The sequence below is a fragment of the Paramormyrops kingsleyae genome, chromosome 1, assembly GCF_048594095.1.
Source record: "Paramormyrops kingsleyae isolate MSU_618 chromosome 1, PKINGS_0.4, whole genome shotgun sequence".
Taxonomy (NCBI): Eukaryota; Metazoa; Chordata; class Actinopteri; order Osteoglossiformes; family Mormyridae; genus Paramormyrops; species Paramormyrops kingsleyae.
Window position 1 is genome coordinate 117,124 of NC_132797.1, and position 27,443 is coordinate 144,566.

General features: G+C 46.5%; 1 protein-coding gene across 11 annotated transcripts in view; it reads right to left on the bottom strand.

The window, feature by feature from the left end:
- pacsin2 (protein kinase C and casein kinase substrate in neurons 2) overlaps positions 1-26,649 on the bottom strand; it is a 30,581-nt gene extending 3,932 nt beyond the window's left edge. The window contains exons 1-11 of one of the 11 annotated variants that reach the window (XM_023795522.2): positions 26,482-26,648; positions 15,788-15,893; positions 14,499-14,577; positions 13,271-13,427; positions 12,933-13,168; positions 5,265-5,417; positions 3,900-4,075; positions 3,463-3,583; positions 2,900-2,947; positions 935-1,053; positions 73-189 (exon numbers count right to left, since the gene is read on the bottom strand). In XM_023795522.2, coding sequence (XP_023651290.1) covers positions 73-189; positions 935-1,053; positions 2,900-2,947; positions 3,463-3,583; positions 3,900-4,075; positions 5,265-5,417; positions 12,933-13,168; positions 13,271-13,427; positions 14,499-14,555 — 1,184 coding nt within the window. In that variant the 5' untranslated portion in view covers positions 14,556-14,577; positions 15,788-15,893; positions 26,482-26,648. Of the gene's footprint in view, positions 1-72; positions 190-934; positions 1,054-2,899; positions 2,948-3,462; positions 3,584-3,899; positions 4,076-5,264; positions 5,418-12,932; positions 13,169-13,270; positions 13,428-14,498; positions 14,581-15,787; positions 15,894-26,438 lie in introns of all 11 variants that reach the window. The other 10 variants (XM_023795521.2, XM_023795520.2, XM_023795519.2 and 7 more) reach the window with 10 other exon arrangements.
- Between the last annotated feature and the right edge of the window lie 794 nt (positions 26,650-27,443).

A 27,443-nucleotide genomic window follows, 5' to 3' on the forward strand; every position in this document is an offset into this window, starting at 1 on the left:
ACTGAGGACGACAGAAGAACAGGAAACACAGAACAGTGGAGCAGCAACGGAAGGAAGGATGGCATCACCAACATTTTGGTTTTAACCTCCTCGTCAGCAACAGGGAGGGCTGGCGTGGCCTCTTGGTCAGCGTCTTCCTCCTCAAACGGGTTAGAGCTTCCCTGCTCTGGACTGCTGCTTAGGGTTAGGCTGGTGGCATGGAGACAGAAAAGTGTGACCAACCTGCACCATCATGGCACACGGAAGACTCAGCAGCACCGAACAGAGGGAGGGCCGAGCATCCCCACATCGGAGGGCCGAGCATCCCCACATCGGAGCACAGCACAGACGCAGCACGCAAATTCCTTACACACTTCAGCAGTAAGGATCAGAGTAAGTGGTGAGCTAAAGATCAGACTGCGACTCACACAGCTCTGTGATGTTCAGTTCTGGGGAATGTGGAGAGACCATGTTGGTGTGTCAGTGTTTGGCAGAGGAGAGACCATGTTGGTGTGTCAGTGTTTGGCAGAGGAGAGACCATGTTGGTGTGTCAGTGTTTGGCAGAGGAGAGACCATGTTGGTGTGTCAGTGTTTGGCAGAGGAGAGACCAATTTGGGGTGTCAGTGTTTGGCAGAGGAGAGACCATGTTGGGATGTAAGTGTTTGGCAGAGGAGAGACCATGTTGGGGTGTCAGTGTTTGGCAGAGGAGAGACCATGTTGGGGTGTCAGTGTTTGGCAGAGGAGAGACCATGTTGGGATGTAAGTGTTTGGCAGAGGAGAGACCATGTTGGGATGTCAGTGTTTGGCAGAGGAGAGACCATGTTGGGATGTCAGTGTTTGGGAGAGGAGAGACCATGTTGGGATGTCAGTGTTTGTCCACCGCCACCCTAGCAGAACAGAGGTCAGCTAGAGGACAAAGACCAATGTTTTTGGTACTGATAGGAGTCCTAATTACCTGTCATTAGTCTTGGCTGCTGGTTCACTGGCCTGGTTTATCCCTGTCAGGGTGACTCCATCAGATGGCCTCTTCTTGTCTCTCCTACTGAGGGTCCGGTTGAGGTCTATGGACCATTCCTGAAAAATGGGTGTGCGCGAACACGCACGCACGCACGCACGCACGCGCGCACGCACGCACGCACACGCGCACACACACACACACACACACACACACACACACAAACACACACACAAACACACACACAAACACACACACAAACACACACACAAACAGTTAATAGTCTTACAGTGAGGTCAATCAGCATGTCATGCACAGGTCTGTCTAAAGCCTGATGTGGAGAGATGTTACCCCAACAATCACTAATAATCAGGGAATGACATAAGTGGTACAGAAGTACACATTTGCCATATAAAGGTTAAAATATCTGGTAATTTCTTGTTGCAATAGCATAAAAGCATACTTATTTTATGTGTATTTGTGCAGCGATGATGGGACAGCACATTTGAACCTTTACACAGAAAATGTGTAGTTGAATATCAGTTGTGTAAATCCCTGCTAAATGCATATTTTCATTGGATACTCACTGCAGTGTGCAGCTTTAACACAGCATGGGAAAACACAAAACTGGCAGAGATCATTATCCCCTGTGTGTGGAATCATTTTCATGCAGTTACTCAACACTTAATTTTAAACATTGGGATGTTAATTGTAATAGGAAACCACTCACCCAGTGGTGTAGGAACTTGCAGAACTGAAACACTGGATTATGAGTTGGTGAGTGAGTGACTCTCATGGATATATTACATTGTGGGGACCAAATGTCGCAACAATGTGATAAAAACCTGTTATTCTGACCTTGTGTGGACCATTTTTTCAGTCCCCACAAAGGGAAACTCAATTTTATAAAAATCTAACTCCAATCAACAAACTAAAAATTCCAAAAGTCTTCTGTTCTCTTTGGTTACTTATGGTTAAGGTTAGGGCTGGGTAGGGGTTAAGCCTCTCATTGCTGGGATTTAGAGTTTGTCTCATGGAAATGAATGGAGAGTCCCCAAAAAGATATAAATACAAAGTGTGTGTGTGTCTGTGTGTGTCCTACCACAGTAGCGTACAACAGATCACGAAAATTCCACAGCAGCACTAAAGCACAGGCCATACTCACCGTCATACCCATGCTTAAGACAAAAGCCCCAATTAACCAACATCAGCACAGCCTCCACCTGTGCGACACCCCAATATCCAGCAGGGTAGCGCAGGCCTCCCAGGCTCACGGCCTTCACTGGAGGAATACCGTAGAAACAGTATCGCAATGGAGCGATAACAGACTGCGGCAAACCTGACCAAACCGGGCGCTTCAACTGTGGGATCTGAGTCTGCTGTAGAACACGGAGGTCCATGCTACAGCTGACACACATCCTGGTGAACACAGCCAAAGTGGGGAGTAGTGGTGTGATTCTCTGCCAACAGGGGGTGCCACAGTGGGTACATCTTTGGCATGTCCCGCCTGGCTGAGCACAGTCTCGCACATCAGTTTATCTTTGCTTTGTTTAGTTTTGTTTAGGATTAGTTTTGCCTACTTCACATCATTGACCCAACTGATAGCCTTCTTTCACAAATAACCAGAACATAGGAGAAAACGCCATCGTAGAACTCCAGTCCCATATTCTGCTTGGTACAATTCTACAAGGACTACAGGAATGCTTTTACTGGATGAGACACTTCAGCTTCCTCATCAGTATGGTCAAAGCTCATTGGCCACAACTCACATGAATAGCTCTCATTGGACAGACAGCATCTGTGCTGGCAGCTTTCACTGGACGAAAGAATTACACAGGTATTCTCCAGTCCCACTCCCCCATTTAGCGGAAATATGACAGGGCTGAAAAAAAGCCCTGAAAAAAGAGGAGCTCAGTACAAACAAAGGGGCTTTCAAGCGAGTGGAATCCACCATGCAGAACTCACTAATATGGACCGTCGCACACGGGAGGAAGAAACAGACTGGCCCAGGTTCTGTCAGGTGATTCAGAAAGGAACGGGAGAGGAGTTACATCATCATCCTAGAGAGCATGCACCCAAATAGCTTGCCTGTCCCTCGTCACAAGAGATCAACATAGGAAAAGAGATAATTAGTCTTGGGGAATATGTTTAGAGATGAAACTGCAACACAAAGCTCGGTTAACACCCTACTGGGCATGGTAAAGGAAAACATTCAAATTACACCAAAGACTACATTTTAATTGCTCAATAAACATCTTGAAGTTAAATGCCTTCATTTCATTTCTTTGTCTTCCATTTTCCCTGCTTTTGAATTATTCTGTATCAATGATGCATCTGTATTAGTGTATCACAAGACACGCATGTAAAGTGCTTTGGGGCGACTTGTGAAAGGCGCTATATAAAAATAAATTGAACTGAATTGAATTCCTGAACCTATGACAGACTGCAGCTTTCAGTCCCCAGTGGCAGCCTCAGCATCTGCTATCTCCCACTTGCACCCACAGACAGATTAGCGAGCTCACCAGTACCTCGAACTGTGGCCAGTTCATGGGCATCCCAGGGCCATGGTTGGACCGGAACCACTTCAAGTCCTCTTCCACGTCTGCAGATTTGATGGTGTCCTCTAGTGTATGGTAAACTGTCTGGAACCTGAGAGCATTTACAGTTATTTAGTTTTCTTTCATTTAAGAACATGTGGGTTTCTTCCATTTCTACGCATGCTTCCTAGATCAGTATTCAGCAGAACCCGAAATAACTCAACAGCTGGCAAGGACTTTTACAGGAGCCGGACTAGAAAACCTTGAACAAACAGAGTCAGCAACTGAATGAGTCAGAGTACCTTAACGATCCACATGAGGTCACGCAAATATGGCACACAGCCCAAATTAAAAGTCATCAAACAGAAAGAGGTCACGTGAGAGACAGGTGCAAGATGGGACTTGGAGCAAAAGAGTGTCACTCTTACTTGGGGTTGGCAGACAGGTCCAGATGACTCTTCACTTCCAGCAGGACTTCCCTGAAGAAGCGAATCCGCTTGTCCTCAAACTGCTGCCACTGCTCAAACACCTGCTCCATGTTCTCCATGTACTGGGGTGTGCTCTTGTCCAGCTCCTCCAGAGACTTCTCATACCGCTCTTTCATCTGAGGGAGGTCAGGTTAGAGGGGTCAACACACAACTCGCACTGCAATGTAATAATAATAATAATAATAATAATAATAATAATAATAATAATAATAATAATAATAATACATTTAATTTTAAAGGTGCCTTTCAGAGCACACAAGGACACCGCACAGAATTACACAATGAATAAGAACGACCAGAATAAAACTAAAACAGTATAAAAAGCTAAAGGAATTCACAGAGTAGGCACTTTTAAACAGATGCGTTTTAAAAAGAGAAAAGGAGTTTATATTTCTAATGTCTTTTGTTAGGGAGTTCCAGAGTCGGGGGGCAGAGCAACATTATGCCCTGCTCCCCATAGTGACAAGGCGGGCAGAAGGGACGATGAGATGAATAGAGGAGGAAGACCTGAGGGAACGAGAGGGAGCAGCAATGTGAATGAGATCAGAGAGGTATGGAGGAGCGAGGTTGTGGATGGCCTTAAACGTATAGAGGAGGAAGACCTGAGGGAACGAGAGGGAGTAGCAATGTGAATAAGATCAGAGAGGTATGGAAGAGCGAGGTTGTGGATGGCCTTAAACGTATAGAGGAGGAAGACCTGAGGGAACGAGAGGGAGTAGCAATGTGAATAAGATCAGAGAGGTATGGAAGAGCGAGGTTGTGGATGGCCTTAAACGTAGTGAGGAGGAAGACCTGAGGGAACGAGAGGGAGTAGCAATGTGAATAAGATCAGAGAGGTATGGAAGAGCGAGGTTGTGGATGGCCTTAAACGTATAGAGGAGGAAGACCTGAGGGAACGAGAGGGAGTAGCAATGTGAATAAGATCAGAGAGGTATGGAAGAGCGAGGTTGTGGATGGCCTTAAACGTATAGAGGAGGATTTTGAAATTAATGCGTAGAGGTACCGGGAGCCAGTGCAGCTGCTGCAGGACAGGGTGATATGATGTATAGAGGGGGTTTTAGTAATAATACGAGCAGCAGAATTTTGAAGTAATTGAAGCTTATGGAGGGATTTGTTTGTCAGACCAGACAGAAGGGGATTGCAGTAGTGAAGTGACTAAACTGTGAACAAGGATAGTGGTGGTATGGGGGGTGAGGGAAGGAATGTACTAGCAATCCTCTCAGAATCCTTCTTCAGGCAACACTGATGCATTTTAACGGAATCCCTCAGCTTAACACTTGTTACAGACAAGGCAAGCGGACACACCTTCTGCACTTCCTGCTGGCATTTTTCCACCTTGTCCTGCAGCTTCTTCTGAGCATCTGGGTTGTTGTTCTCCAGCTTGCTGTTGTTCTCCCTGCTAGTGGCCAGCTTCTCCTCCTTGCAGGCTGAGTGATATGCCTTCTTCATTATATCCACCTGCAATGACAGCATGAAACCCCAAGTCCACACCAACACTGGCAAAAAAAAAAACAAACAAAAAAATAATTACTTAGAGGCTTTAATTTCATCAGTGTCTTATGATGTAATAGGAATAACAAACATGGCTGAGTGATAGTGATGGGGATGAATATAATTTTGATGGCTACACTCCTTTCCATAGAGACTGCCAGGACAGAAAGGATGGTAGTACTTCCTCCAGTGAACGATGATCCATATATATTAGTTCTGCATGTGGATTACCCTCGTTGGAAAGGTGCTATGTTTGTAAAAGCATATCTGCCTTGCAAGGGCACCTAATGTACATGTAGAGGGGAGCATAACTTTATATGACATCAGGGTACTTCGAGAACGTATCAAAAGTATGGTATTTCAAAGTGTTGGTTTTCCAGTGGTGTAAAAACTGGTACCAGTGGGGAATGACATCACAACGCGAGGTGGGGTATTTTGCACCACTGTTGTAGTCCGTGGATGTCCAGGCCATTTTGCGTTGCTGAGATCAGCAATGCTTTCTTTCTTTCTCAGGATGTACCAAACAAGATTTTGCCACTCCTAAATGTTGTAGCAATTTCTTGAATAATTTTTTTCTGTTTTCACAGCCTCAGGATGGCCTGCTTCACCTGCATTCTGAGTGAGTTCCTTTGACCGCATGTTGTATGTTCACACCTCAATCTTCCAAATGCAAACAAGACACCTCAAATCAACTCCTGGCCTTTTATCTGCTTAATTGATAATGACCTCTCCTGGAGCTGACACCTTATTGTGGTGGAGGGGTTTGCGTGTTCCAATGATCCCAGGAGCCAAGTTGCCTGGGGCTTTATGCCCCCGGTAGGGTCACCCAACGCAAACAGGTCCTGGGTGAGGAACCAGACAAAGTGTGGCTCATTAGACCCCTTCTGATGAGTAAAAACATGGATACACATTTTCCCTCGCCTGGATACAGGTCGCCAGGCCCCCCCCCCCTGGAGCCAGGCTTGGGGGTAGGGCCTGGTCGGGCACAGCCCGAAGAAGGCACGTGGGTCCCCCCTCCAATGGGTTCACCACCTGTAGGAGGGGCCAAAGGGGTCGGGTGCAGTGTGAGTTCGGCAGTGGCCGAAGGCGGGGACCTCGGCGGACCGATCCTCGGCTGCAGAAGCTGGCTTTAGGGACCTAGTCACCTCTCTGGTGGGGCAAGGAGCCTGAACTGGTGCGCGAGGTTGTGAGGTTCGGACTATATATAGAGGCGCCGAGGAGGGGTGGGCATACTTAGGCCCCCCCTGATCTAAACCCGAGTCGTGTTTTGTTATTGGACTTCTGTGCTTGTCACGGATTGTCCATAATGAACACCATGTTCAAGCATAAGGGTGTCCATATGTGCACTTGGCACCAGGACACCCTAGGCTGCAGTTCAATGATCGACTTTGCGGTCGTGTCATTGGACTTACGGCCATTTGTCTTGGACACTCGGGTGAGGAGAGGGGCGGAGCTGTCAACCGATCACTACCTGGTAGTGGGTTGGCTCCGCTGGTGAGGGAGGAAGCCAGTCAGACCTGGCAGACCCAAGCGTATGGTGCGGGTCTGCTGGGAACGTCTGGCGGAATCCCCCGTCAGAAGGAGCTTCAACTCCTACCTCCTGCAAAACTTCGCCCAGGGGACATTGAGTCCGAATGGGCCATGTTCTGCGCCTCCATTGTGGAGGTGGCTGACCGAAGCTCTGGCCGTAAGGTGGCCGGTGCCTGTCGCAGCAGCAATCCCTGAACCCGCTGGTGGACACCAGCAAACAGGGATGTTACAGGGTTCCCGCTGCCGCTCGTCACTCTCGTCATTGACGAAAACGGAACCCATGGTGACGAAGAAAAACGGCATCAAATCGTCACTCTGGCGAATTCAATTTTCAAATGACGAATTTTGAATTTTTGAAAAGTCGAATTTCATTTTCCCCCAATTTTCAACCGTAGCACCTAATCAAAACTGGCCCGGCGCCCCGGACACACGATCGTCGATCATCCATGTCAAATGAGCATGGGCCGTTCTAAAAGTAGCAAATGTTATCGATCGGTGTGGGGACATTCTAAAACGCTTAATGTGAAAACGCTTAATGTGGTTTAATGTACCAAAATAGCGACCAATAATCACTATATTTCTCACACATATATCTGGTCATAAACACTTTCACCTTAATGTAAAATAAAGTCTATATTCCTTGTATTTCAGTTTAGATTTTTTGTCAGGTGAAAGTGTTTATGACCAGATATATGTGTGAGAAATTTGGTGATTTTTGGTGGCTGTCTTGGTACTTTAAGTTACATTAAGCCTTTTCCTTATAATGGGCGTCAATGGAGGGGAAAACGCTTAACGTAAAATGAAGTCCATATTCCTTGTATTTCGGTTTTGATTTTTTTGTCAGGTGAAAGTGTTTATGACCAGATATATGTGTGAGAAATTTGGTGATTTTTGGTGGCTGTCTTGGTACTTTAAGTTACATTAAGCCTTTTCCTTATAATGGGCGTCAATGGAGGGGAAAACGCTTAACGTAAAATGAAGTCCATATTCCTTGTATTTCGGTTTTGATTTTTTTGTCAGGTGAAAGTCTTTATGACGACCAGATGTGTGTGTGCGAAATTTGGTTATTATTGGTCGCTATTTTGGTACATTAAACCACATTAAGCGCTTTCACATTAAGCGTTTTAGAATGTCCCTCTCAAAGGTACTATGAAACACCGGGAAAGTATTAGCTTACCTTATATATATAGTAATTAGAACATTATTTCCGAAATGCGTACTATACATCATGTTTTCAGCACGCCAGCACGCAAATTTTTACACAGTATTCTCCCAACCTTATCAAGTAGACTCGTGACTCGCCCATGCCGTTAGTTGACCAATCACAGTGTATATTCAGTGAGTTTAATGATTAATTTATTAAGAAGCGGTGAGAGAGTGACTAAAAAACGGATGCTGAAAAAAAGTGAAGAATTTGATTAATAGAAGCAAAAATACAAAGAAAAGTGAAGAATTGAAATCAAACTCCAGGGGGAACCCTGATGTTATCAAGAAGACGGAGTCCTATCCGCTGATCAGTACTGGCGGGCCAACCGGAATGCGGCTTCAGCGATTGCTGAGGCAAAATGTGACCAAATGATAGTCTGGAACCCTGTGGAACCACACTTGACTTCTTGGGCATTTACACTATATGACACAAAAAGCAACAGCACACACACACAAGCCAGTTCACAAAGCTGTCTCTGGGCATATTTTCCTTCTGGCCTTTATGACGCGTTTGTGTAACATTTCATTAGACCGCCAGTAACCTTAGATCTTCACACAAGTACCTCACAGATGTCGAGATTTACTGTTTGGGTATCAGAACTGGGTACCAAAAGATCATTTTCCCATCCTCAGAGCATTTCGGTTGGTACCACAAAAGTACCAATGTTCGGTACCCAGCTGAAGTGTATATTGACACTTCCATGTTTCACCCTCACCAATGAGGGGAAGCAGTTAAAAAGGCAAACAGGATGCTGAGAGGAGAGGAGCCGAGCTGGGGTGGGCATACTTATTGCCCCCTGGCTGGGCGCCTGTACATTGGGGTTTACCGCGGTGGACGAGAGGGTAGCCTCCCTTCGCCTTCGGGTGGGGGGATGGGTCCTGACTGTTGTTTGCGCTTATGCGCCAAATGGCAGTTCAGAATACCCACCCTTTTTGGAGTCCTTGGAAGGGGTGTTGGAGAGCGCTCCTCCCGGGGACTCTCTCGTTCTGCTGGGGGACTTCAATGCTCACGTGGGCAATGACAGTGAGACCTGGAGGGGCGTGATTGGGAGGAACGGCCCCCCCGATCTGAACCCGAGTGGTGTTTTATTATTGGACTTCTGTGCCCGTCACGGATTGTCCATAATGAACACCATGTTCAAGCATAAGGGTGTCCATATGTGCACTTGGCACCAGGACACCCTAGGCCGCAGTTCGATGATCGACTTTGTGGTCGTGTCATCGGACTTGCGGCCGCATGTATTGGACACTCGGGTGAGGAGAGGGGCGGAGCTGTCAACCGATCACCACCTGGTGGTGGGTTGGCTCCGCTGGTGGGGGAGGAAGCCGGTCAGACCTGGCAGACCCAAGCGTATAGTGCGGGTCTGCTGGGAACGTCTGGCGGAATCCCCTGTCAGGGGGAGTTTCAACTCCTACCTCCGGCAGAACTTCGCCCATGTCCCGGGGGAGGCGGGGGACATTGAGTCCGAATGGGTCATGTTCCGCGCCTCCATTGTCGAGGCGGCTGACCGGAGCTGTGGCCGTAAGGTGGTCGGTGCTTGTCGCGGCGGCAATCCCCGAACCCGCTGGTGGACACCGGCGGTGAGGGATGCCGTCAAGCTGAAGAAGGAGTCCTATCGGGCTGTTTTGGCCTGTGGGACTCTGGAAGCAGCTGATGAGTACCGGCGGGCCAAGCGGAACGCGGCTTCGGCGGTTGCTGAGGCAAAAACTCGGGTATGGGAGGAGTTTGGCGAGGCCATGGAGAACGACTTCCGTACGGCTTCGAGGAGATTCTGGTCCACCATCCGGCGTCTCAGGGCGGGAAAGCGGTGCAGCATCAACACTATTTATGGTGGGGATGGTGCACTGCTGACCTCAGCTCGGGATGTTGTGGGTCGGTGGAAGGAATACTTCGAAGACCTCCTCAATCCCACCGACACGCCTTCCAATGAGGAAGCAGAGTCTGGTGGACTCGCCTATCTCTGGGGCAGAGGTCGCTGAGGTGGTTAAAAAGCTCCTCGGTGGCCGGGCCCCGGGGGTGGATGAGATCCGCCCGGAGTTCCTCAAGGCTCTGGATGTTGCGGGGCTGTCTTGGTTGACACGCATCTGCGGCATCGCGTGGACATCGGGGCGGTGCCTCTGGATTGGCAGACCGGGGTGGTGGTCCCCCTCTTCAAGAAAGGGGACCGGAGGGTGTGTTCCAACTATAGGGGGATCACACTCCTCAGCCTCCCTGGTAAGGTCTATTTGGGGGTGCTGGAGAGGAGGGTCCGTCGGATAGTCGAACCTCGGATTCAGGAGGAGCAGTGTGGTTTTCGTCCTTGCCGTGGAACAGTGGACCAGCTCTATACTCTCCGCAGAATCCTTGAGGGTGCGTGGGAGTTTGCCCAACCAGTGTACATGTGCTTTGTGGACTTGGAGAAGGCATTCGACCGCGTCCCTCGGGGAGTCCTGTGGGGAGTTCTCCGGGAGTATGGGGTGCCGGGCTGCCTTATAAGGGCTGTTCAGTCCCTGTACAACCGGTGTCAGAGCTTGGTCCGCATTGCCGGCAGCAAGTCGGACTCGTTCCCGGTGAGGGTTGGACTCTGCCAGGGCTGCCCTTTATCACCGATTCTGTTCATAACTTTTATGGACAGAATTTCTAGGCGCAGCCGGGGCATTGAGAGTGTCCGGTTTGGTGACCTCAGGATTGGGTCTCTGCTTTTTGCAGATGATGTGGTTCTGTTGGCTTCATCAGACCGCGACCTTCGGCTCTCACTGGAGCAGTTCGCAGTCGAGTGTGAAGCGGCTGGAATGAAAATCAGCACCTCCAAATCCGAGACCATGGCCCTCAGCCGGAAAAGGGTGGAGTGCTCTCTCCGGGTCAGGGAGGAGGTCCTTCCCCAAGTGGAGGAGTTTAAGTATCTCGGGGTCTTGTTCACGAGTGAGGGAAGGATGGAGCAGGAGATCGACAGGCGGATCGGTGCGGCGTCAGCAGTGATGCGGGCGCTGCATCGGTCTGTCGTGGTGAAGAAGGAGCTGAGCCAAAAGGCAAAGCTCTCGATTTACCAGTCGATCTACGTTCCTACCCTCACCTATGGTCACGAGCTTTGGGTAGTGACCGAAAGAACGAGATCTCGAGTGCAAGCGGCCGAAATGAGCTTTCTCCGCAGGGTGGCTGGGCTCTCCCTTAGAGATAGGGTGAGGAGCTCAGTCATTCGGGAGGGACTCAGAGTAGAGTCGCTGCTCCTCCGCATTGAGAGGAGCCAGATGAGGTGGCTCGGGCATCTGCTTAGGATGCCTCCTGGACGCCTCCCTGGTGAGGTGTTCCGGGCATGTCCCACTGGGAGGAGGCCCCGGGGAAGACCCAGGACACGCTGGAGGGACTATGTCTCTCGGCTGGCCTGGGAATGCCTCGGGATTCCCCCAGAGGAGCTGGAGGAAGTGGCTGGGGAGAGGGAAGTCTGGGTTTCCCTGCTGAGGCTACTGCCCCCGCGACCCAACCTCGGATAAGCGGAAGTTAATGGATGGATGGATGGATGGAGGATGCTGAGCTACATCTCCAGGTGTGTTGAGTTTAAATCTAGGGAGGTAACGCTAAGATTGTATAATTCCTTTGTCAAACCTCACCTTAAAATACTGCGTCCAGGTTTGGTCACCTTACCACAAAAAGGACATTGCTGCTTTAGACGCGGCCCGACACAGGGCTACAAGAATGATTCCTGGCCTTAGGGGGATGTCTTACGAGCAAAGGTTGGCAGAAAGGTAGGAGACTAAGGGGTGAAATGATTCAGGTATATAAGGTTCTAACAGGTCTAGATGTTGTTCATTGAAATTGCTACTTCAAAATAAGTTCTAATTCAAGAACCTATAGCCACAGTCGGAAATTAGTGGGGGAACACTTTAGTGTGGATCTGAGAAAACTTATGGAATAGTCTGCAAGCTAAAACCCTAGAGTCCTTCAAATCTGAGCTCGACAAGATCCTGCAAACTTTAAATTATTAGTTTAATTCCCTCCAAGTGAGCTTGTTTGCAAATCTATTATTTTTTTATGTTCTTATGTACTTGAAACCAAAAACATCCTTTGCCCACCAGTCCTAGAACCATAACCAGAGCCTTTCTGTTTGTTGGTTTGAATGAGGTCCCCATACAGTCATAAGAACACCGTCCTGGTTTTAAACCCAGGCAAGCAGGCCTTTGCATGAATATGACATTAAATAGACCTCTAATCAGCCCAAGAAGCTTTGTCTGCTTAACAGCCAGGCTCTGATCACTGGGGGGGGGGGGAAACATAGACCAATCAGCAAACTCATTCTCCTCTGCTGGCTCCTGGCCCTTAATGATTTGACTATGTTGGTTTATGCCACATGTCACACATCACATCACATTCGCTAACAGGCATCTGATGCCAGAATATAAACAAGGGCCAGTTTCCAAGGCTATGTCAGCAAATAAATGGGCTGTGTCAAAACTCTCGGGATTTGTCAACCCAGTGGTACTGGTAACAGGCTCAGTCCTAAGCCTGCTTCTTGCTGGCATACTGGAAATGTATACTCCCAAAACCCCATCAGAATAGTGTTAATATCCATTTCAGGGCCTGCAAGCATGGATCCAGTGCTCCTGACCAGGCCAGAAGGCCTTTCTCCTCAGCAAATCACTTTCCCACTCTTATCATGGAGCACAGAGCAGCCTCAGTAGGAACAGAAGCAGGCCTGTTTATTGCGCGTAAAGCCCAGAGTCACGCCCAGGCTCACAGCACAGTGTTTCTCCTTAAACATGGAATCATACCTCTTTGAGCTTCTTGGCCCAGGGTTTCTGGGCTTTGCGGAAGCCATCCTCTGCCTCTTTTGTCTCCTTGAAGCCACCAATCATCTGCTTATGATAGGCCTCTTTCTGCCAGTTTTTGATCTTCTCAAAGTCCTCGCTCATCAGCGACGTCTTCACCTCCATGTGCAGATCGCTCACCTTCTCCGCTTCGGTCATCACGGCAGTCCAGGCTCGCTCCAGTGTTCCATACTGGGGACCTGAGGGAATCAGGGTCAGATCCAGTTTAGGAAACCAATCACAGTGGTCAGAAAGCAGAGCCACGACGCTCAGGTGATTCAGGGAGCATCATGGGGGGTTACCTTTCTCGATGAGCTGCCGCCATCGCTTGCCCCACTCGGTGAGCTGCATGGCATACGCCTTCTCGATGCGTGCACGCTCATGGATGCAGTTCATCAGCTCATTGCACAAGCGTTGCCCATCGTCCACGCGCTTCACCGTGCGTTTGTAATTCCCCACCTGAAGGGAGGATGGGGGAGGGGAATGAGAATGTGCAGCAGTGATCTCAGGGGGAAGAGGGCCGTGGGGAGGAAAAGCAAGGATGGGAAGAGGGGGAAGAGGGCCGTGGGGAGGAAAAGCAAGGATGGGGAAGAGGGGGAAGAGGGCTGCGGGGAGGAAAAGCAAGGATGGGGAAGAGGGGGAAGAGGGCTGCGGGGAGGAAAAGCAAGGATGGGGAAGAGGGGGAAGAGGGCCGCGGGGAGGAAAAGCAAGGAGGGGAAGAGGGGGAAGAGGGCCACAGGGAGGAAAAGCAAGGATGGGGAAGAGGGCCGCGGGGAGGAAAAGCAAGGAGGGGAAGAGGGCCGCGGGGAGGAAAAGCAAGGAGGGGAAGCAGGACACAGGGAAAGAAGGTCGTGGGGTAGAAAATGTGGAAAATGCTACAGGAAGCAGGGCCGAGGTGAGGACAACCAGAGGGAGCAGGGCCTAGCAGTTTGATAAAACGAGTGAGCATCGAGTTTCTCTTCTGTGACTAAATCAACCTGCCTGGAATTAGCTTGTCGTTCTCCCGGTTTCTTAAATGATATCATTGTTAAGGAAGCCGGCTACACAGCTGGATAAGTGTGCGTGACAGCAGGTGCACATCCCTTGGGAGTGCACAAAGTATCAACTTGTCACCAGATTAAAATCTCACTAATATTTTTACAGTTAGAGTTTGTACCAGTCCTGAGCCTTGAGTAATTAATCTGAAGATGTAAGGCACAGTGACATCAGTTTAGAGGATGATGTTATGCCTGGGGCGCGGTCAGATAAGTGGTTAGGGAGGGAGGGAGGATGGATAGATGGAACTGCAAACGTCATGCAAGTACAAAAATGGGACTTATTTAGAGGAGACTGGAGATTACTGCTGCTTGTGCATGTGTGAGGGAGGGACAGGACACTGGTGTCCAAACCTGAGCATATGCTGTTTGCAATCTTATAGGGGCATGCGCTGGAGCGGGTGATTGTGTGCATTTTGGAAATGTATGTGTTTTACTCTTGGCCGCAGTGAGCAGCTGTGATCTCCATGCATGTGTGTTTGCATGAGAGCCTCACCTCCCAGAAGCTGTCACTGGAGACGTCGATCATGGAGTCATCGTAGGAGCCGGACATGGCTGGGGTTATGGGGTCTCAGCTACTGGAATGGGACAAACCAGTGTGTCAGCTTTCCTCCAGGTTATACCATAGCCATCAGGAATATGGACCATATATTCCTATCATTGTGGGAATCACTCCATATATTTCTATGGGCATTACCATAATCCTAACAACAACCTTCAGCCATAACCTTAACCATAAGGAACCAAACATTTGGCTCATTAAGTTTTCTGGTCAGTTAAAGATTTTTATAAATATGAGGTTTATATTGTAGGCGCCTGAAAAATGTTCCCACAGGTTCCCACAATGTGGCACACTCCCCCCTCATAGACACACACACACACACACACAGTGCATTCAAAATAGCCAGCCTGACAACGGCACAGCTGTTGTCATGTAAACGGCCAGTGGCCAGGGCATAACAGGACACCGCTCCTCCACCATGGGTATTTTTACCCCCCACATCGCACCCAGGGCAGGGTAAAGCCTGCAGGGCAGTGAAGCATCTTCAGATGTCACCTCATTTCTAATGATAGGCTGCGTTTGTGCCCTGGGCTACCATCACATGCAAACTCAGAATCAGGTGTCCGGACTCAGCGATGAAGCAGCGGGCCACACCTCGACCTCACGCACTGATTCAGAAACAGTCAGCGCCTGCATGACCGCTGCTAAAGGGATCTGCTAACATCACCCGGCACTCATTCACACCCTGCGGGCTGCTTTCCTCCAGCTTGAACCCTAGAGGAAAATGAAGTCCTAAGGTTGCCATCCATTTACCTCGGAGGTCAGAAGTCGGAGCTAGAAATTATGTCACACCTGAATTAATCACGTTCCAGCAAAACAAGTTGGAAAGCCATTTAGCAAAACCAGTTCTAGCCAGGTTCATTGTTAGCTATTGTTAGCATTACCAATTGATATCAATTCATTGTGCAGTTTTTCCCCCACATAGAACACCATAGCGACACAGCTACAAATAACAATTAGAGAGTAATGTCTGTACAACCAATATAATGAGACACAAATAAAACATAAGCGCTAATATACAGTATATAACCACAGCTTTAATGTCTGCTGACAACAGGCGAGCCACCTTGAATTCTGAGGTTGGGTTGCAGAGGTTCCTCCGATTTTCATTCAGACTTTGAGGGTCACTCCAACTAGGAATGCAAAACTTCCTACTTCTGAGTTGAAATGGAGAGCAGCATAAGCTTTTCCTCCATAAGAAAAGATGCGACCCTAACACATACCCTTTAATCAGCTGAGATGGAGGGCAAGCGGGATGAAGGAGCCGGAGTGCCCTGCTGCCGGGCCTGATGGGTGTGGCTCAGCAGGCTAGGATGCTCTGCCTGTAAACTGAAGGTCATGAGTTCAAATCCAAGGGTCAGCAGAGCGGTTTCACCATTGGGCCCTTGTGTGTGTCACTAAGTATGGCTCTGCTGAATAACTAAATAAGGAACATGTAATGTCAAGACAGAGATGAAACTCATGCAGCTGCAGAATCATTGGTGAAGCAGCACAGGGCTGCAGCGGGGCCCCTCGGAGGGTGCGGAGACGGGGCCCCTCGGAGGGTGCGGAGACGGGGCCCCTCGCAGGACATGACAGCAGCGGTCCCACTTTACCTGTTGGCATAGTTCGGTGGCATTTAAAACCCCCCAAGCTTATTTTGTTAGTATTCAATAACTACAGAATGCAGCATTTTTCTTTTTATTTAAACAAATCCTAACCAAGCCTCTATATTTATACTAAATTGTTCTGATAAAAATTAAGTGGTTTAACAACCAAGTGTCTTGCTCTTTGGCACATTTAAAGTAAGACAAAAGTTAATCTGAGAAAAGCCGCCTGTAAAGGAGCCTCCCAATGCCGCAGCCCCAACCCCCCCTCCACAGGCCCCTGAGCCACATCATAAAAAGGGGGGAGGGGGTCTCCTTGTTTTGACTGATGAACTAAGGGTTTGTGCCGCAGTCGATCATTAGCGTGGCGAACGAGTCGCCTTTTTGATCTCGCAGATGAAAAGCAGGGAGTTACAGGCCCTCACTTGCCCAGTGGATATTTCCTTGGTTAATATATGCAGCTGAAATGGAGGAAAGACATGCATGTCTATGGACTGCAGAAGGAACCACCAAACCAGCAATGAGGATAAACAGTGATCATCTCTACACAGCCGCCACCATTCCAGGGCAACTCTGGGGAGGGGAGGGGGGATCCTCCCCAGTCCCCCGCCGGTTAGTTATAGCCTGTCCTCACAGAGCCCAGTAGCTGTTACGTGTAGCAGCATGTTCTTTCCAAGGGAAGCGATGAACATTCCTGCCATTCTTCCAGGGAAGGACGGGCCCGACAACGGCCTGGCCAAAGCGGCTTACCCCCAGAGGGCCATGGGGGACCAGCCCATACTTTCCATACTCGTGATGGCGACTTTAGACCCCAGCAAAAAAAAAAAAAATGGTATTGTTTCCAACAATGGCAGGGGGGTGCAGATCCTGGAAAAAGTGTGAGTCCCCCCAGCTGGTCTCAAGCACCGGATGGCTCTGGGGTCCTCAGGCTGACCTCACCAAGATGTTTGCTACACTGAAGTCCATGCCTCACCTCCCAGGAATGCAAGGGAGACACACACACACACACGTCTTCCTCAAATCAAACAGTGGCTTCTAGTGTAAACCGAAGGGCCAACACAAGCCCATCCAATACAAAACAACTAATACCTATACCAGACGGACCAAAGATATTGGGTCAGGCAGTCTAAAGCAGCAAGAGTGAGACCTTGACAAAGATTAAGTTCAACACTCATAACTTAACTGCTTAACTCGTAACAGCAGGGCACGGACGATATTAACTGGAACATCAAGAGGTGTGTGTGGTTGTGTGGAAGAATGGAAGACAATGAAAATGGGGAAAGCGAAAGAATTTCTGCTGTTTTCTACCAGTCATCTATCACAAGTTTGGGAGCATTCCTCCTTTTGCCCGAAGAGGGTCTCAAGCATCCCATAATTCTGCATTCTCTTTTTAGGGTGCTTTTCCACCACACCAGGTACCTTACTTTTGGTACTTCAAGGTGTTGGTTTTGAACTGCCATAAAAACTGGTACCGGTGCTGAATGACATCATAGCATGAGACAGGGTATTTCGTACTGAATTCGAAAAATGGATGCAGTTTATTAGACATTAGATAAAGATGCAATACGGCAGGCATGCACTGAACAGGAGTGGCACTTTAAAAAAATTTTTTTTTTTGATTGGTAATTCGTGCAATAAGTGCAATAATTTTTTTTGTGACATGAAAACCACTATTAGTTTATTCAAAGACCTGCTAGGCATAAGGGAACAAAATGAACAAAATACTTATTTTATACGATTCCCTGATTAATCATAAAAATAAATCGATAGAATACTCAAATATGAAAATTACTGTCAGTTGCAGCCCTAGATTTAACTTAACATCCAACAAACAAGGGGGCGATATGGAGCAGACTAAGTGCTAAGTGACCATCAGCTAGCTGGTTCGAGCACCAGCCTCAGCCTCAACAGAATAGTCCCATCACCAGTGGGTCCTTGAGCAAGGCTTATAACCCACCCCCGGATAAATGGTTTGACCTTGGCAAAAAAGCAAGCCAATTTCAGACAAAGTGTTTTCTTATCCCTTGTTTACTGCAACACGGTGCCGGAGCTGGTGCAAGGCTTCTTCCCCAAACTGGAACTGGTTCTGCGCATGGTTCCACGAAAAAACTGGGTCTGGGCTAGAAAAAACGGCTCCAGCACGGCACTACAGAAAAGCTCTTCACAGAATTTGGAACCAAAACGTCAATAAAAGTGGGACAGGCTATCACATTGAAATATTCCACATACCCAGAATTCAATGCATAATTATTGTAATTTTATCTGATATCGCAGGTGCTGACAGTGAAACAAACTGCCAGTTTATTAACAGAACGTTTCATCATCATTTTCTTCTTCTGTGGAAAATGAAAACTTGATCTGCTGGCCAGATTTAATAAATTATAAACATGTCATGGATCGAGTTAAAAAAATGACACTCAAGTGCTGAACAAATCATGAAGTGGAAAGAAATGTTCAATTTTTAGCAGACTCTTATTGCATGATCCTAAAAGAACAGCGACAAAAAAGCGAGCAAGAATAAACTCACTCACACACACGGACAAATAGCGTTTAAGGGGATAAAAATGGATGCAGGCAATATGGACAAAGCGCAAAGAGTCATACTCTGAAAACTATGAGACAAAGGCTGATATTTTTGGTTCAGCTGCTTACAAAAACAAGATTCAAAACTGGTTGTATAAAAACTTAAGATCAACTTAGATAGAAATCAGAATAAATCCAAAAAATGGAATTCATATGAACCTTTATTTTACTCACTTCCATCTATGTAACATTTCTGTTCCATTCTTTTTTGAAATCGCTGGAAATGTGGGCAAGTTCTCAAAAGGCACCAAGAGAAACCCAGCCCAGCACAAGCTCCATGTTGGTGAAAACGAGGCAAGACACACACCAACCTTTATGTGCTAGTGTGCCAAAACTTACACCGCTAGCAGATTTGGTTCATGAGCAAACTCCAAACATTGGAGAAGAGCAAGGTGTGGGCTGCAGACCAGCGGAGCCGTGGGCTGAACACTGTGGTTGGAGGTATAAACACTAAAGCCTCGCACTGGGTAAATACCACTGCCCCCCAAGGACACCTTTCCATGGGGGCTGCCAAAACAACCAGGTTGAAATGGCCCACGCCCCAGCACCCGCTACCCAGCAGCTATGTAAAGGCTGCTTAAGCACAAACACAAGATGAGCTATAGAGCAGCTGAGTGGAGATCACGGTGAAAACTATGCAAGCAAAACAGGCAAGTGTTATTGGCAGCATGGCGTCACTGTTCCAAGGAACACCAGAGTCCACTTTCAAACTAGGCTGAACAGGGAGAAGGTGTGGGATAAAAGGAGAGAGGGAGGAGAGGAGAGGAGGGGTGAGGTCTGTGCAGGACCCCCAGTGAGTACAGCTCACTGCAGAAAAGCCCTTCCATGAATGTAGCACCACCTGTTGCATGGTTGATTTCACTGGTAAACATTGTCGATAAAGTGGCACGGCTCTGGTTGGCATTACAGCAGCCCCACCTTTCCGTTTCACTGGAGACACACAAGCCTCAGTCACGCCCACTGCATGGTCTCAGAAAAACACCCAACAGTGCACAGGCTGCCTCCAGTGTAAGGTCAGAGCCCACACTAAAAGGAACGTCAAACCAGCAACAAGAGACTTCAAGCGCATCAAGAAATGAAAGAAATCATACAGAGAACAAGTCAGCATCCCAGAGCCTGGCAGATATTTTATTCCATCATTTTTATTCACTCACTCTTGAAAATATGGAAAATATATTTTAAAAGATCAAAGTCGTGGCTGTTAAACTTTGGAACAGGCCAACCTCCCAGTGATTTCATTTTATTTCATTTTAAACAGTATTTTTTGCAGCTGAAAAGTTTTATCAACTCCATCAGTTATAATATTATGAATTTTTGTGTAATATGAAACATTTATAACCCTATTATGACAATTTTTAATGACAAACTCATTAACATTCTAAGCATACTTTCAATCAATAACAGAAAAAATCCATCTGACTGAGCTGACAGCCAACTGACAGTGTTGACGTCACAAAACTGTACATTTTAAAAACTTAGAAGCACAAAGAACATCATTTCAAACATTCATACTATTTTTAGCTGTTTCAGAACTCATATCGAAACCTGTAAAATGAGACAGGGTTGACAAAATTGTTATATTTTTTAATTTCACAGCACAATCGTAATGAGTAGCCATTTTATTTTTAAAAGTTGTAAAGAGTTCTCTTAATGGTAACCAACATATGCATATTAAAACCATAATTTTAATTAGTTTTATTTAAAAGGGCTATGGAGTCGACCTGTTATGGTTGAGACATACCTGATTCAATATTATTTCATGAACTTAGAAGAGAGCTTACCAGTGCTTGAGCAGTATTCTCTCATTTTTAAACCAGGAACTGAGGAAGTGGTCCTTAGGATACATTAAATTGTGTTTGTGTAGAAATCTGACGGAGCTGACAAAAATCAGGGACACGACTTTAAAGGAGCACCATTTTCATAAAAATACACATTTTTAAACTAAGATTATTACAATAGTGAAACGCTGCACACACATCAGTACGTATTGTTAGTTTTAGATTTTGAAGGCTTTTAACATTTAATTTTTTTAAGGTTGTGAATTCTTGTCTACGACAAGGGTGAATTCTGGTACAGGGAAAGTTTAGAATTTAAAAAAAGAAAGCTAAATAGGGCTGCACAATTCTGAAAAAAAAAATTGCCTTTTGTTGCTTGAATTGAGATCACGATTCTCTAACGTTTTTCCCAAAGGTAAATGTTTATTCAATGTAAATGTTTACTCAAACTGCAAAAGGAAACAAGAAATGATTGTGCCAAACATATGATTGATATGAACATATGCCAGGACCGGCATATCAACTTCTGACAACAAAAAGGAAACGCTCAATTGGCCATTCAGTTAGGGCAGGGGTGTCAGACTCCAGTCCTGGAGGGCCAGAACCCAGTGTAGCTTAGTTCTTTTCCTGTTCCATCACAAATTATTCAGCTCAAGAGCTGTGTGGTAATTAGCACAAAGATGTGTGTTAAACGAGGGAAATCCCAAAAATGTGCAGGTCTCCGGTCCTCCAGGACTGGAGTTTGACACCTGTGAGTTAGGGCAACCAAAACAGCCAGACCAAAAGTGCCAGTACCAGAAGTGCCGGGGGGGGGTACTTTTTTGGTACTTTGGTAAGACAGCACGGTACTTTGGGGAGGGACTTTCTTTGTCAAATGGTTATGCAAAAAGCCTGCCTCTGAAATTCAACAGAAATGCCACCGTGAAAACAGCTGCAAACTCAGAAAACAATGATAAATAAAATAAAAATAATAATGGATGCGTGGGCAAATGATGCTTTAACTGCGATTAGGTTGGAAGAACCAGAGATCAGGATAGAATGAAAAGTAATAAAGTATTTTGTATAATATACTAAGACAGCATGGTATTGGACAATTTTTAAGTACTGCAATGTAATTTTGTTGTAATAAATATTGGGGTATTTATAAAACAGAAAAGTAGGTTCAACATAAATTTCTCACAAACGTGTCTAGGAGTGATTTAAACAGCAAGGATGAAAATGATTATGACTGTTTCAGAGAACACACAAAGCACTCATGCAAAAGCAGCGGAGGTAAACTTTAAACTGATTTTTAAACATACTAGATAATCTTGAAAAGGAATAATAATGTTAAATACTTAATAAAGATAATAAAATTAAATAATAAAGATGTTTCAGTGAGACAAACTCCCTGTGCTATAATGTCCGTACTGAACTGAAGGTAAGAAAAAGCCTGCTCTTTGGTATTAATATCCCATATTGGCCAGCCCTATAATATACTTCAGCCATTTTTTTGCACTGTGATGTCATTCAGTGCCGGTACCAGTTATTATGCCAGTGGAAAATCACCTTGAAGCACCATACTTCAGGTACTTTCTTGAAGCAGCTGATATTAAGCAGAATTCTGTCTCTCCTCTGTCTGGCTCAGTTATAAATTTTCCCACCGTCAGCTGACAGTAGAGGAGGTAAATGAAAAATTCCCACAATTCCTTAGAGCAATGCCACACAGCCATCCTGCACAGGCCGACATGAAGAACTGACTCAGTGATGGACTTTGGCTTTGCCCTTGACCCCAGTTTACTCCTTGCTTTTAGCAAGCCAGCCCACTCTCTTTTTCTATATAATTAGCATGCCTGGGGGGGGGGGCAGCCAGGTGACCTCAGACCCCCCAGGGGTGTTTTTTCCACCTACTTGGGAGTTTTTGGTTCCTCTCCTCCATCCTCCGCTTTCTTTCATTTCTTTGTCTTCCCTTTTCCCTGTTTTTAAATTATTCTGCATAAATGATGCAGGAATGTATCACACCACACCCATGTAAAGCACCAACTCTGTTGCGATAGGCACTACATAAAAATTTACTAAATTGAACTTAATCATCATGAGGGTCCCCCCCCTACAATTAGGGCAAGGCTCCCACTTAGATTGCTCTTCAAATGGCCACAAAAGGCCCAGGATGCTGCTGCTGCAGTACCGGTTCAGAAAAGTTCTGAATAAAAAACTTCTCCAGGAGTGAACAGGCTAATTACCGGTCTTCATTGGGCTGATACTGGACTCAGGTGTTTAAATAACTTCCAGGGTTGTTGCAGTGATGTGCATAACACCTCCATCAGCGTGTCAGGGCTCACCCAAACCTCCTCGGTGATCATGACCCCCTGGCTGGGCTCCATCTCTCCTAGTGTGTCTCAGACCTCTGTAAGACAACATTCTGAAAGGGAGGCCTGTCTGCCAACTTCAGGAAAGGCATCAGATTCAGGAACTCAGTTTCAGTTGTAGAAACTCATGAGTGACACGATGCAATCCTTATTTTGCATGTCAGGGACAGGTGTGTGTGTGTGCGGCGGGGGGGATGGGGGGGGGAGTGCATATGTCAAATTCCTCATTTGGGCCATCTGTATATGAAAACACCAGCTAACCCTAAAAAGGGAATTTAACGGTCACTTTTAAGCATGTAGATGTCTGAGACACAAGTGACCTTTTCCCTCAGAAACCAGTAGTCTGGCTCCAAACAGCGGTGAGCCAAGTGTTCTGGTGTTTGTCCCAGGCTGCTCAGAGATCTCCCCAAGGGGAGGGGAGGGCATGTTGTGCCAGTATGGGCCTAGTGGTCAGTATAGTGCAGCTAGATCAGGGGATGACAGGAGGCAGATCCCCCCCCCCCCCCCAACACAGGTCTAATGAGGAAAACACAGAACACATAGCTAGCAAGCTGAACACATGGAGAGCTGCCAGTAACAGTAACGCTGAAATGCCTGTTGCAAGAGACATTTCAGAAATAAGAGTCATTTGAGGCTCAGGAAGTCAAACAGACCAACAACTTGCTGCCTGGATACCAGGAAAATAGCTTGGGCAAAGCCACAACTTCCCTTTCGGACACCTGATGCGGCACTGTTCATACCAGTCAGAAGGCCAAAGGTCAACATAGGCCAAAGCTCATGCCATCATCTCTCCTGGCACAAGGGACCTGAGCACTGGTAACATGAGACACTGCCACTTATAATTCATTACTAAAACAAGCGAGAAGAAGATTTTCCATGAAATATAAAAAAGAAAACTTTTTTTGGTACTCAAGAAAAATTTACAAACCACATTTCATGAATTCCAGTTATAGAAGAACACAACAGTTGAAAATTTATTATAAACAGTCTCCAATGATGGTCATGTGACCAGCAGACAGCTTGCCCTAACCCTTTCTAAATATATTTCCGCTTTTGCATATTATCCTTATACAACAGCTGCAGAGTTCTGCTGAAACAGGCTCACGGGCTGGAATGTGTACAGACAGGCTCCTGCTCCTCCTCTGATTCATTCTTTTCCATAAACACACGGCTCAGTCCGCAGAGAAGTCAGCCCAGGCTCTCAGGTTTTACATTTGTCTATTTGGCATCCACTTCTGTCCAAAGAGACATACAACAGATGCAAATAGAACATTAAATATACAGGGGTCAAGGACACAACAAGGCAAAAGGGCAACTAGGGTGAACTTTCAAGAAATGACAAGTACCTATTTGTTTACTGCAACTTGGCATCGGCACAAGAGCAACACAATACACAACAAGGATACTGCAGGAACCTAACCTATGGTCTGTTCTATTTTAAGACCACTTTATGTTATTTTTCTTGGTGACAGAGGCCACGATTACCCAGATGTCTCTGTGGCAGTGATGTGTAGTGATGTGTAGTACCAGAGCACATTATGGCTACTGGGGGGACATTTATGTGCAACCCAGAGAAAAGACAGACTACGAGTGCATGTATGCAGTACAGTCTTTTCACAGTGGCCTAATCTCTATCGTGGAGCAATAAACAAAACAGAAACCTCTCACATCCCGCCTCAGCACTGGACTTGTCATTCATGAGTCACTATCATCACTTCCGTCTTTCGCCGATACTTCCTTCTCAGTAAAACGAACCACCCAAGGGTAGTGCTGCAAATAGCTAGATATATTTTAAGCAGAGCTCCTGTAGCCTTCCACAAACCCACACCATCTGAGGAACATGCCTATCAAAAATTCAACTCTCTCTGGATGACACAGTAGTAACAACCAATTAATGTGTCCATCGCCTGGATTTTACCGGTGCCTTTTATCCACCAGAACTGACTGTTCCTGCTGTCCCAACTTGTTTGGAACAAGTCAAATAAAGCTCCCTGTTCAAGGGTACAACAGCGGATACCCCACCCTCGAAACTGACCCGTTACTTTTTACTCTCATGTTTCTCAAGCAACATCAGCACCATTACAGGATGTGACTCAGCCAAGCATGGGGCATAACCCCGTGGACAATGCCATTGTTCTCCTACATTCCTGGAGCAGCAGAGAGTATAGTTTAATTGTGGGGGAATCCGGAAAAAATTAAGTAGTATGTCACTCCCTCCTCCAGTCCCTCACTCTGCAGTGTGCGATTAGATTAGTGCTACCATAGCGACGAGCAAAAACAGGAACAGTATTTTTTATACATTTTTCAAGTCAGAAAGGCATGCCCTGTTTCAAAACTTGCGTTTTATGGGTGTTGAATCTGCTTAGAAACGTGGAGGATAAAGCCTATCAAAGTATAAAGTGTGCTATTAGACTGTTCTTATTTACTACATTAATCCCTAAAAGGTAAAAAATGCACAAATCACAAAGTAAAAATGACTTGATTACCCCCAAGGCTATTTTCGACATACATTGAATTTATTAAGTCGCTCTGACTAAGGGCATCTGCCAAACGCCGGAAATGTAAGTTCTCGTTTATCTTGGAGAGTAGTAAATGGCCAAAAGTCGTCAAAGTTTACTCTCATTTGGGTGTAAGATTCGGACAGCACTCATTAGCGAGACCCCTGAACAGTGGGCTTCTGCGTTTGTATTTTAACATTAAAACAGCCGGTGTCGCTAAACATTTCCCATCGAGAAGCGGTTTCCAGTTTCCCCAAGGCATGTGCAGAGCGAGGCCCCGTTCGAGTTACCTGGCGAAATACAATGCCAAGCCCGAGCAGCGGCCCACGCCCGTACGAGCATTCCCACAGCCAGAAGCTGGAAAGCCAGTCAGCACACCGCCAACCAGCGACAGCCACCGTGCCGCAGGGGAGGAAAGTTATCGCTCAGCCAGTCGATTAACTCCTTCTGCCATTCACCCTCGCTTAATGTACTTTCGTACTGCTCCTCCAAACGCGCACCCCTCCCTCCGCAACATTACAACCCCCCCCCACCCCCAAATAAAAATAAAGTAGCAGCACAATGCAAATATGCAATATTTTCTACTCCATACAAACATTTACTGTCGCACAAAGAAAAAACATACATACACACGGATGTGACTTGATTTTAACAATTCGGATTTCGACATATACAGAAAACTATAAATACAAATATCCTCGTAAATAGAAAACTCTTGTCCCAAGCAAAAACAATTATTGTGAACGTGCGTTATTTCAACATAGTGAAATGTTTTATATCATGAAAATTCAAAGGTCCAATATGGACCTCCACATAACTAAAACGGGAAAATTCAAAAGTTTATTCCAACAGTATGTCTGTAATGACAACATCTGGATACTACGGACTAGCATTTCTGAAGAATTCATAACTATCAAAAGTTATAAAGTAAATTTTAGGGCGGAACGGTCACCCGAACAGATCACGAAGCCCTCCTGGGGGTTAGCGCCCCTTTAAAGTGCAGTTAAAAGCCTTCATTAACTTGTGTAACATTAGCAGCCCTGTATGTCGCAAGATGGCCAGCAAGCAAGCCACGAAAACTTACCAAGGGGGCACAACTCCGGTAAAAGCGAACTTTCGGTCTTTACCTTGGCACAAGAACTTGAGCCAGCAAATATCCGACAAGACAGACAGCTGCAAAGCCCCGGCGAAAACTTCAGTGGGTCTTTTCCCCCGCACTATTTCTGGGCAGTTCCACTTAACAGAAGAGTGACCGTGAGCAGCGGCGCGCCTCTCTGACGTCAGGCCCCCTCAGCCGGCTGCGCCCTGAGAGAGCGGCGGCGGTGACGCGCCCGGGAGGCGAAGCGGCTCTAGCTGTGACGGCGCGCCGGGCGCGCTCCTCGACTCAATAAACGTTAGATGTTAATTGAAAAATGTTAAATTCAATATCTTAGAGGGATGTGAAACACATGTAACATTTTTGTTTTAGGATTCTAACAAAAAATGCATTTTCTACAATTAATGAAACAATTTATGAATGTTTAATGTATTCTTGGGTTAATGTATGGAATGGACCTGTAAAGATCAACTGCCATCTCATAAGTAGTTTCTGTACTGTTTCCGAGCTATTGTAATTACATAACATTTCTCATTTAAGATAATCTCATTTGCCTTTCAACATATACATTTCTAAGCTTGTTTCGTGACCGAATACAGTTAAGTACTGAGGAAAGAAAGGCTCTAAAATATGAAACGGATTTAAATGAATGAGGGATGAGCAAAATTGACAGGAGAGTAACGCATAGGAGCGACATATAGAGTATTCAAATAGACTGTAGCTTCGTGATATAAACGAGCCTGCGAGCTCTCCGACAGTGTTTGATAATGTTATTAAAGGTGTAATACCAGTACCGGCCTTAGCTTATGTGGCGCCCTAGGCATGCACCAGTGCCGGCGCCCCCGTCCGAGCCAACGTGAAATTGAGTGGAAATTTGGCGGCCCCTCAGAAGTCGGCGCACTAAGCGACCGCTTATGCCGCCCTTAGGATTGACCGGCCCTGTGTAATACCGATCTAGCATGCATACACGCTTCACGATTTATGTGGGGCAAA